Here is a 12,622-nt window from a genome sequence, read left to right as displayed (position 1 = left end):
ATTAAAATTAATTAATATAATTAACTAAATATTAATTTTGTGTAATTTTTTTTAATGAATCCAACTATATACCACTGTAACATAACATTTTTAATATGTTGCCATGTTTGAAGGTAACTTATATTGGTATTAAAAATTGTAATTTTTGAATTATGGTCCGTGTTTTTGAGTTATATATGGTCATAGTTTATAATTGTAATAAATACCAGCATCGTCATAATTTAATAATAATGATAATAATAAATATGAAAATAGTAAAAAAAATAAATATAAATGCTTTATTTTATAATGACTGACTTAGAGTCAAATGATAGAAGGAAAAGGAATAGGATAACAGCCCTTAAGAGTGATTCAGGAGAATGGATTGACGATGTTGAGTAGTTAAGAGGGGGTTGATTCTTTCAAGACCTTATACTCTATGGATTCAAATAGATTCAAACTACAATCTTTTTTCCCTATATGGCTGTTTCTCAAAGCTTGTTAGAAGGGATTATACTGATATTTGGGAAGAGGTATCTCAAGAGGAAGTTAAAGCTACCATTTTTGATATGGAAAGTTGAAAGGTCTCGGGAAGTGATGATATTCTAGCAAAATTTTTCCAGCAGTCTTGGAATATTATTGCTGAATCCTTCACAAATTGGGTGAAATCTATTTTTCAGCAACCCACAAATATTAATGAAGTTAACAGGACTCTTATTACAATCATTTCTAAAATTTCTGTACCTAAAAATTGTAGTCATTTTAGATCTATTAGTCTATATAATGTTTGCTACAAAGTGGTTACTAAGATTATTGCCTCTAGACTTAAAAATTATATGCTTGTACTTATTTCTAACACTCAATCTAGTTTTATTCTTAGCAGGATAAGTGCACACAATATTCTAGTGGTACAGGAGGTGGTTCACACCGTGCGTAATAAGAATCAAGGAAAAGGAATCATGGCTATAAAGATCGACCTGGAGAAGGCCTATAACAGGTTAAACTAGAATTTTGTGGTGGATACTTTGAAAGATGTTGGTATCCCAAAAGAAATCATTAACGTCATTGCCCACTGCATTTCTACCCCTACCATAAATCTCTTTTGGAATGGTCACTCTCTGAGATGTTCTCCCCAACAAGAGGGATTAGACAGGGAGACCCTCTCTCACCTTATCTTTTTGTTCTTTGTATTGAGCGTTTATCCTACCTTATTAACAAACTAGTTGCTGATAAAAAATGGGAGCCAATAACTATTTCTAGAAATAGACCTAAAATATCTCATCTTTGTTTTACAGACGATTTGGTTCTCTTTGCTAAAGCTTCTAGTGAACAAGTGCGAACGATTAAGGAGACCTTACAAACTTTTTGTGAGAGCTCAGGACAACGAATCAACTTCCACAAGTCTTGTGTCTACTTCTCTAAAAATGTTAATCATAATATTAGGCAGCTACTAAGCCAGGAGCTTGGAATGACCCTGAAGACTAATCTGGAAAAATACTTAGGAGTATCCTTGATCACGCAGAAGTGTAAGTCATTTTTAGTTCATCCTTGACCGCATGCAAACCAAGTTATCTAGCTGGAACAAGAAATCTCTATCTTTTGCAGGGAGATGCACTCTTATCCAATCGGTGTTATCAACCATTCCTAGTTACTACATGCAGACTATGAAGATTCCTATTGCGGTTTATGTTAAAATAGATAAACTTTGTAGGGACTTCCTATGGGGCAATAGCGAAGATGATGAAAAGGTCCATTTCTTAAGTTGGGAGAAAATCTGTAAACCAAAGGAGGAGGGTGGATTGTGGATTCAAAAGGCACAGGAGACCAATCAACTGTTTCTTATGAAACTTGCTTAGGGATTAATCTACAAAAGGAATTCCCTATAGGTTCAAGTCATGAGAGCAAAGTATGCGGGAAGAGACAACATCATACCCAAAGTCCATAAGAAGACCAGCAGCTCAAACGATTGGATTGGAATAACAAAGTATGGAAAAAATTTCAAGGGAACCTAATTTGGAGAATAGGTGACAGAAAAAGTATTTCTTTTTGGGATGACTATTGGATCCCAGGAATTCATAAATTAAGAGACTTAGCTACCATTAACCTCGATGAAGAAACGCTTGGAGAAAGGTTGTGTGATTATATTAGTTCTCAGAATACTTGGAATTGGACAAAAATTAGTCAGGTTTTGCCTGAGGATGTTCTAGAGCACATTAGAATTTTAAAATCTCCCAATTCTCACATTGGAGCAGATACTATGGGGTGGCTTCCAGCAGCAGATGGCAAGTTTACAATTAAATCAGCCTATGAGACTTTTTTCAATAACAAGAAAAATAATAATAGGTTACACATATTGCTTTGGAAAAATAACTTATCTCAGCGTTTGAAAACCTTCTGTTGGCTCCTTACCCATGAAACTTTGCTTACCAACAGCAGGAAGAAGAGCAAAAACCTCATAGATAATATAGACTGTCCAAGATGCTGTGGAGAGAAAGAGACTGTGCTCCACGCCTTAGACATGGATTATCATAGTAAATAGAGACGCACAGAAAATTTTTTTCTACCAATCCTTTCAGGGATGGCTTAGTACTAACCTTTCATTGGTCTCTCAAAAGTAGTATGAGACTCTGTGGCCCATCATCTTCGTCACAACATGTAATATAGTCTGAAAGTGTAGAAATGATCTCTTTTTCAGGGTCGAGATTCTGGCGAACAATCAACTTTACCAAATAATAAAAAAAATTATAGAAAATTATAGCATTATTTTGAGCATAACTGAGCATAGTAGTAGCTTACTAAATCTTACCAGAGAGGAGCTTGTCGGATAGAAGGTGCCAAATTGGGGATGGACTAAATTGAATTTAGATGAATCAGTCATTCATCCTGGTAGCAGAGGTGCCTGCGGGGGTATTATTAGGGATTAGGCTAGCTGCATGATTGCTGGTTTCACTATGAACATCGGAGCCTATACCATAACCATGGTTGAATTATGGGGCTTGTATATTGGGATTAAACTAGCTTTTGAGCTAATGATCGCAAAATTAGTGGTAATATCATACTCTAGATGTGCCGTAACATTGGTTCAGAAGGTGTCTCCTAAGAGCCTTGGTAGTTCTTCTCTCGTTTGCTCAATCAAAGAGCTTTTGGCAAAGATGAATAATGTAGAAGTAAGATATATCTACAAGGAGGCTAATTTCTGCATGGATGCTCTCGCTAAACTGGGTCAAGGAGAAGTTCCTGAAATTAAGTTCTTCGAGCAGCCTCTTCTATGCTTGTTTCATCACCTTCTTGCTGATGCAAGTGGTGTTAAGTTTAAAAAATTAGTAATAATCTAGTTTTTTTCTTCTTTCTTTAAACCCCGTATCATTGTTACTCATAATATATATATATATATATATATATATATATATATATATATATATATATATATATATATAAAAGTGACTTTTAATTTTATATAAATATTTTATTTTTTATCCAAATGCGTATTGACAATATAAAAAAATGTATATAGACATCTAATTATATATTATCATATTATTATCACAAGTAATTAATTTTTATATTTATTATTTAATTTTTTTTAAATATATAAATTTGGTTAGATGATGATATAATTTATTTATACTATTACTATATCAAAATAAATTATATTATATATATTATGGAACAAATTAAATATATGATATATGATATATAATAACTATATCCATATTATATATATATAATAAGAATATGAGAAGAATTGGTTTACATTTTTTTCTTAAAATATTATTTATTATATAATTTATAAAAAATATTTTTTAATTAGCTTTGACTTGAACCATTATAAATAATTTAGCATCTCAATTATTAGTTTTATTTATATACTCTCTTATATTTAATAAATAAAAAAATAAATCAGATACCCTCCTATCCTATAATAATGTATGTTTTGCACCTTATCCTTTGCTTTTTTTGCGGTAATGAAAAATTTATAGGAGCAATAATATAACTAATTTTGTTAATCATATCAGATATATATCAAAATTAGATATTAATATAAAATATATATTAAAATATAAATATATATTAAAAATAAATTAAATAATATATTTATATATAAATATATTAATAATTATTTTTATTATAAATAGATTTTTATTAATTTATAGTCTATTCAAGCTAGAAAGAGACATGATTATTGTTTATACCCTATCTTAAAGCACAAAAATCAGGCCCAATAAATATGAAAGACCCACCTAAGAGGGTGGCCCCACCTCTTTAACAAGGTCGAGCACGATGAAAAGAGGCAGCTTATATTTATCTAAGTAAGTAACTGTCTCCTCAAATTTCTCCAACTATCTCTATCTTCTCTAAACGATAGATCCTAACAAACTCTCTAGATAAAGGGAATGGTTATCCATCAATAAAGATGGAACTACTCCAACAAAGGTGGTTATCTACTCTAATATAAATACACTGACACTTCTCAGGTATATTCACGTTATAATCTATTAAAAATCTGCCTAAAGCCCTTACTAACTTAAGCATCGAAATCTCTTGTAGGTACCACCTCCCATCTCCTCATGAGGAACTCGGACATGCGGCAAGTCGGCACCAAACAAGTCGGATGCTGCCATCAAAAGGGATTTGGACCTCACGTTCAAGCCCAAATTAACATTTCAAGTAACCCTCGAAACATTGACGCCATTGCTGGAGACCTGGAATTCACCTTCTGGTAATGACAGACCACCAGTATGAAGATGGCTACACAACGTCTAAATCTAAAGTTGAGCCCTAACCAAAAGGCAACGCCATTATACTACCTTCACCACACCAGACGCATGGTCCTCATGGGGAAAGGCCATCAGAAAAATGCCAGCCAAGGTGGATTCATTCGGAAATCTGTCACCTTGAAGAGGAAGAACCCCCACAAACGGCTGAGATACTGGGCCTATTTTGTGGCTAGCGAGAATGGCTGGAACAGCTGGAGTATGAGGCTGAGCGACAGCGAGAAGCAGAACGAGAGTTGCGGAGAGAGGTAAGACGACAAAAGGAGCTAGAAGAAAAGCTCCAGAAGTTAGAAGCCGACCTTCGCAATCAAAGTAATTGAATAGATCGAGAAGACAGCTCCCTAGGTGGGGAAAACCTGTTCATAGAAGAGATCATGCGGGCTAAAGTTTCCAGCAATTTCAAAACACTTGACATGAATCTCTATGATGGGACGACCGATCCAAGGCACCATCTCAGTAACTTCAAAAGCAGGATGTACCTGGCTGACGCCTCTGACACTACCCGTTGCAAAACCTTCCCAACAATGTTGACCAAAGCGGCAATGAATTGGTTTGACAACTTGCTCCCATGTTGATAACTAGTTTCGATGACCTAGCAAGGAAGTTTCTAACCAGATTCTCCATCCAGAAGGATAAAACAAAGTACGCCCCGAGCCTACTAGGAGTTAAGCAAGAAGTCGGCGAGACTTTTCGTGACTATATGGAAAGGTTTAACAATGCCTGCCTAGAGATTCAAAATCTGTCCACTGAAGCCGTGATTATGGGCCTAGTCAATGGTCTCAAAGAGGGACCATTCTCCCAGTCAATATCCAAATGATACACGACTTCTTTGAATGAAGTTCAAGAAAGGGTAGAGAAATACATCAAAATAGAAGAAAATTCTCGACTCAGGGAACCCTTTCCACGGACAAACCTGCCCTATTACCCTCGAGACAAGAAAAAGAATCCTTCAACCAAACGACTCATACAGAAACGATTTGGAAAGGAAAGAAAGGATTGTAAATATTTTGAACAAAATCAAAACGTAAAAACAATTCTCTAATTAAAACAGGTCGGGTAAAAATGAGTTATATCATACACAAGGATGACAACCTTGTAAAAACTAGAAAAGGGAGGGAATAAGAATATAATCCATTCACCTAAGGCGCCAATTTATGCTCGACAAAGCACAAAATTCATGAGCCGACCTTTTTAAATGGTCGCTCGGATAAAGCGACGAGGTTCAAATTGGTGTCGAATGGTTATAATAAGGATTGATGATTAAAACTAGAAAAGGGAGGGAATAAAAGAATATAATCCATTCACCTAAGGCGCCAATTTATGCTCGACAAAGCACAAAATTCATGAGCCGACCTTTTTAAATGGTCGCTCGGATAAAGCGACGAGGTTCAAATTGGTGTCGAATGGTTATAATAAGGATTGATGATTTAAAACAACTGAAGCTCATGAGTTAAACAAAATCAAGTAAAAAATGACCATATGTTCTAAGCGATTTGTATTAAAAACAAGTTGTATAAAATTCTATCACTCTAGAAACAACTTGAATCAAACAAGTTGAATAAATTATTGAAATTCATTCGATAATCCTATCCACTTAATTGCTCGAGTTCGACTTTATAAAGCTCGATCTCGAGCAGGGACATAATGGATAAAGCAATGAAGTCCGATGGCTATAAAGATGATCTGATACTTTAAAAGGACTCAAAGTAAACAAGTTGTAAAACAAGTTGTGGAGTATTAAAAACAACTCGAACTAAACGAGTTGCATGAAATCAGATCAAGAAATAGCCACATTTTAATTAAATGATTTGAAATGAAACAAATCGTAAAACCTTAAAACTACTCGTATCGAACGAGCTAGACGAGTACCCAGAAATAATTACGAGTTTTGAAATAAACGATTTGCATCAAAACAAGTTGTACAAAATTTGTACTATTAGTTTCAAAAATGATTTGTATTAAAACAAGTCATTATGCTACAAAACAACTCGAACTAAGCAAGTTGCATAAAATTCGATCAAGAAATAATCATCTACAATCTTCAAAATAACTCGGTATAAAATGAGTTGTACAAAATCAAAATAAGTTTCAGAAAGGTGATTTGTATTAAAACAAGTCATGCATCCTCAAAACAACTCGATCTGAGCGAGTTGTACGAAATTATGACAAGAAATATTCTCTGGTTAAGAAAGATGTGCTAAAACCAATCATACAAAGCCTACAAGCCTTAAATAACTCAGAAAGAACGACTTGTACAAATCAGTTCTAAGAAAATACTTGGCCAAAAACAAGTCGTGTAAAGAGAGCAAGTCACACAGAACATAAAAATGACTTGTAATATCAGATTGCAATACGATAAAGTAACAATTACCCTACAACAAAATGATAGCGCACGGGAAAAGCGCACAAATAGTTATGGAGTAACGATTACGAAAATGTTACATCATTCAAAGCATGTTGAGTTGACCGACTTCCTTGGCTTCAGATCTCAAAACTACTAGGCAGCTTCTCCACAACTCAACATTTCGAGTTGGTAATCCAATTGCTCGAGTCCGACTTTGTAAAGCTCAACCTCAAGCAGGGGCACTGTTCATATCCTGGCCCAAAACACAAAAACCAGGCCCAATAAGGATGAAAGACCCACCTAAGAGGTCGGACACAATGAAAAGGGGCAGCTTATGCTTATTTAAGTAACTAACTGTCTCCCCAAATCTCTCCAAATATCTCTATCTTCTCTGAAAGATAGATCCTAACAAACTTCCAAGATAAAGAGAACGGTTATCCATCAATAAAGATGGAACTACTCCAACAAAGGTGGTTATCTACTCTACTATAATTACACTGACACCCCTCAGGTATATTTACGTTCTAATCTATTAAAAATCTACCTAAAGCCCTTGCTAACTTAAGCATCAGAGTCTCGTGCAGGTACCATCCCCATCTCCTCACGAGAAACTTGGATAGGGGACAACTCGACACCAAACAAGTCAGACGCTGCCATCTAAAGGGATCTAGACCTCACATTCAGACCCAAATTAACATTTCAGGTAACCTTCGGAATAATTATATATGACACTTTTTATATATATTAATTATTAAATTGCACTATTGCTCTGGCTTCCACTTTTTTTTATTTTTTATTTCTAAAAATCATTATTAAATGAAAAGTGATCGAAACGTTTTATATATTTAAAGTGCATGCTTTAATTGGTTACTTAGTCACACAATCTTAATTTGCGACCAATTTTTTTAACCCAAATATTTTTGGGTAGTTGCTTAAATTAGTAGCTAAATCCGTCACAATCTTCTTTTTACGACAAATATGATGTCAAATAATTTTCAGTCACAAATCAGTTACTACTATTATGATATATTTTCATAATAGTCGTGTCCCGAAATTTTATTTCAGGCATACTAGATGTTGTGCTTTTGAGTGTGTAACAATTGCGGTTGAGAAAATTTTATGGATAAATTCATATTATAAAATAATTTTAAATATTATCTTAATACTTACTATTATGAAGATGCATATATAATATAAAATGTATCTAAATTTATTTTACTTTTGTTTTATTCATAATATTTCTGGAACATTGTGTCACCAAGAATAATTTAAAATGACTGGTACCGTTGAGTTTGCCTTATAGTTATCCCTGATGTATGTTTTTGAAAGGAATAATGTTATATATACATCTAAGTATTTTTATTAATCAAGTTCAATCAAGTTAATTTAACATTAATAAAAATTAATTATAGATAACATTGTTCTATGTTTTATTAAATTAGGGTTTAAGGTCCACTTTTCAATTTAGGGTTTAGGGTCACCCACCAAGGAAAGTCATCAATTACATATTGGAAGGATTCGCATGCGGCGGCGACACAAGCTCGGCCAGGAAAAGAAGCTATCAGATCATGCTAATACTACAAGATGACCCAACATCACAAACAAATGCTTTCCACATCCCGGAAATCACGTTTGCAAACAAAGATTTTCAATCCAAAACTCATAATCTTGATGACCTAGTTGTAATCTCGGTAACAACAGGAGACTTAACGATCCAAAAGGCCCTCATGGATCCCGGAAGTAGTGCCGATGTCCTATTCCTATCTACTTTTAAAAAGATGCAGTTAAGTGAAAAGGTGTTACAACCATCCTCTTGCGAATTGGTCGGATTCTCCGGAGAAAGAGTCCCGGTAACAGGTTATGTTTGGGTGAGGACTACCCTAGGGGAGTATCCTTATTCCAAAACTTTAGATATTCAATATTTAGTTGCCGATTGCTTTAGTCCTTATAATATCGTACTCGGGAGACCATCTTTAAATGCTTTCGAAGCTATAGTCTCCGCAGTTCACCTCTGTGTTAAGTTTTTCTTACAGGATGGAACCATAGCGACAGTACACTCTGACAGAAAGGAAGCGAGGCAATGTTACAATGTTGGACTCAAAATGAAACAACCACTAATGCCGAGAATCAATTCGGTCTACAATACCGATGATATACCAAGATTAGCCGAGCTAGATCCTCAGACAAATATAAAGGAACGACTTGTGCCGATCGATGACCTCCATAAGGTAAGCATTATTGGCAATGACATCCAAGGCACTAACATCAGCTTCGCATTGTCTGTAGGATATATGCAACAAATTATCGATCTACTCCAAGCAAACGCCAACCTGTTCACTTGGACCTCAACCGACATGCCAAGGATAGACCTAGAAGTTATATGCCATAAACTCGCTCTGGATCCAAAAGCTCGTCCAATAAAACAAAAGAAGCGACTCCTAGGACAAGAGAAGATAAAAGCTGCTATCAAGGAAACACAAAAATTACTAAGTTCAGGGTTCATTCAAGAAATCTGCTTTACATCTTGGTTAGCAAATGTTGTCATGGTAAAAAAGAATTCCAGAAAATGGCAAATGTGCGTTGACTTCACCGATCTAAACAAAACCTGTCCAAAAGACTCATACTCATTGCCGTGCATTGACAAGCTTGTAGACAACACTCTGGGTACAAAGTTTTAAACTTCATTGACGCCTATTTAAGCTATAACCAGATACTCATACACCCTTTAGATGAGGACAAAACAACCTTTATAACTGAACACAGGAATTTTTGCTATAAAGTAATGGCTTTTAGCTTTAAAAATGTAGGTGCCACCTACAACGCTTGATGAACAAAGTTTTTTAGAGCTAGATCGAAAGAAATGTGGAAGTGTACGTAGACGATATGGTCGTCAAGTTGGGAAATGAAAAGGCTCATTTGTCCGATCTCAAGGAAGTATTTAAGCAATTGAGGAAGTACAACATGCGCCTTAACCCTGAAAAGTGTGCATTCGGGGTACAAGGAGGAAAGTTCCTAGGGTTCATGTTAACCCACAGAGGAATTGAAGCAAATCCCGACAAATACAACGCGGTCATACAGATGAAGTCGCCAACAACGATCAAAGAAGTACAATAGTTAACAGGAAGGTTGGCGGCCTTATCAAGATTCCTACCAACGCTAGCAACAAGATCATGCCATTTCTTTAACACACTGCGAAAGTCTAGAAATTTTGCATGGTCTGACAAGTGCGAAACAGCCTTCACTGAGTTCAAGACAATCCTGGCATCACTTTTGATATTGAAAAAACTAATACATGGTAAACCACTGTATTTATACCTCTCAGTTTCTGCTAATTCAATTTTATCTATGCTTGTAATAGAAATAGATCGGGAGCATCACCCAGTCTACTTTATCAGTAAAATGCTACAGAATGTAGAAACACGATACCCAACTATTGAAAAACTAGCCTATGCTTTGCTAATTACAGCACGGTGTCTATGAAATTATTTTCAGGGCTACGAGATCGTGATACGAACTAATCAACCATGGTGGCAAGTACTCACAAGACCCGATCTTGCAGGAACGGTAACATAGTGGTCGGTTGAGTTATCTGAATACGCCATCAACTATCAAGCTTGAGGCTTGCTGACTTCATTGCAAAATTCACCCCAACAGACAAGCTCTATTCGGAGTGGGAATTATATGTGGACGGTGCTTCCAATAAGGATGGCGGGGGTGCTGGAATTGTGCTCAAAGACAAAGCAGGGGTTTCTACCGAGCAATCAGTAAAGTACATATTTCCAGTAAGCAATAACCAATCCAAGTATGAAGAACTGCTGGTCGGCCTATGCCTAGCCAAAGAAAGTAGAATTCAACACATCAAGGTCTATTGTGACTCCTTACTGGTGGTTCAGCAGGTAAATGGCATCTTCCAGGTACATGAGCCTTTGTTAGAACAATATCTAACATAGGTAAAACATTTAATTCAGCAATTTCAAAATTTTTAAATTACACATGCTCATAGGCATGAAAACAATAGGGCCGACATCTTATCTAAACTGGCTACATCAAGAAAAACAGATACACCACCAAAATTATCACAGATAACCCTGGAACAACCTAGTATATGCAACGACCTTATTCTAAGTTTGTCACAGGACAAAGACTGGAGAACTCCATATGTCAACTATTTAAAAAATAGAACCATACCAACAACAGTGGAAAACTCAAAGATCTTCAGGAAAAAAGCCAATTTTTTCACTCTTATTGGAAATGATCTATATAGAAGAGGATTCTCCCGGCCTCTGCTAAAGTGCCTGGGAGACGAAGACGCCGCCCTAGCAATGTCAAAAGTACATGAAGGCATTTGTGGCACACACATAAGAGGTCAAAGTTTAGCAGCAAAGTTACTAAGAGCAGGGTATTATTGGCCCTTCCTCAAGAGAGATTGCATGAACAAGGTCCAACGGTGTGACAACTGTCAAAAGTGCGCATTCGTAATACACAACCCAGCCGAGATGCTACACACGTCAGAGATCGGATGGCCATTCCACAGATGGGGGCTTGACATTTTTGGTCCTTTTCCAGTATCACAAGGCCAGGTAAAATTCCTACTTGTAGCAATTGACTACTTTACGAAGTGGATAGAAGCTCAACCACTCGCCAAAATAACAGCAGACAAGGTACAAAGTTTCATTTGAAAATTTATTATATGTCGATATAGGTTACCTATGGACATCGTCACTGATAATGGTAGACAGTTTACTAATAAGAAAATAGCATATGTTTTACAAAAATTGAACATAAACCATCATTTTTCATTGGTCGAACACCCACAAACTAACGGGCTCGTCGAAGCAGCTAACAAGATCATTTTGTAGGTATTAAGAAAAAAGCTAACCTTGGCCAAAAGTCAGTGGGCCAAGTTAATACCAGAAATACTTTAGGGATACAACACCACCCCACAGTGACGGACCCAGAAAATTTATGTTGGAGGGCAACAATAATATACATTACTATCCAAAGATATATTAATCTAAATTAAAAAAAAAATAAAAGTGCACATTAATTATTCGAATAAAAAAACTAAAAATTACATATAATAAAATAAAATGAAAGATATTTTTTTAAAATAATCTTCTATTATTATTTCTATAAATAAAAAATATATATTCTAAATTAGTAAATTGATCAATTGACTTTAGAAATGTATATGCAACATAATTACATATAATAAAATAGAGCGAAAGATAAACAAATAAATAATAAAGATCACTAAATTGAGAATAAAATAAAATATATAAATTTATAAAGAGAATAAAAAATTAGATTAATACCTAAACTATAATTGCTTGAATTATAATTTGTAATTGAAAATATCAAAAAGAGAAACAATGAAATTGAAAGATACATAGAGTCATGAAGAGTTATATTTAAAAAATAGAGAATTTAAAATTTAACTTTTGATGAAGAAAAGATGACCACTAGAAAATGAATAGAAAAAGAAGGTTGAAACTAAGAAGAGGATTTAAGAGAATAAAGGAGT

At 35.0% G+C, this 12,622-nt stretch overlaps 2 protein-coding genes across 2 annotated transcripts; both read left to right on the top strand.

Moving 5' to 3' along the window:
- Nucleotides 1-459: 459 nt before the first annotated feature.
- Nucleotides 460-1,835, top strand: LOC107636786 (uncharacterized). Its single transcript, XM_016340274.1, has 4 exons — nucleotides 460-512; nucleotides 863-976; nucleotides 1,423-1,505; nucleotides 1,585-1,835. The coding sequence occupies exons 1-4, from the start codon at nucleotides 460-462 to the stop codon at nucleotides 1,833-1,835; spliced, it is 501 nt and encodes a 166-aa protein (XP_016195760.1).
- Nucleotides 1,836-2,912: 1,077 nt separating this feature from the next.
- Nucleotides 2,913-3,314, top strand: LOC148568861 (uncharacterized). The gene has a single exon (XM_088484802.1). It carries the CDS (start codon nucleotides 2,913-2,915, stop codon nucleotides 3,312-3,314), a length of 402 nt encoding a protein of 133 aa, XP_088340928.1.
- The last annotated feature ends 9,308 nt before the right edge of the window (nucleotides 3,315-12,622 follow it).

Source organism: Arachis ipaensis, chromosome B4 (assembly GCF_059453495.1).
Source record: "Arachis ipaensis isolate K30076 ecotype BB chromosome B4, ASM5945349v1, whole genome shotgun sequence".
NCBI classification, from domain to species: Eukaryota; Viridiplantae; Streptophyta; class Magnoliopsida; order Fabales; family Fabaceae; genus Arachis; species Arachis ipaensis.
The sequence above is the reverse complement of the archived record's forward strand: the minus strand, read 5'-3'. Positions and strand labels throughout refer to the sequence as shown.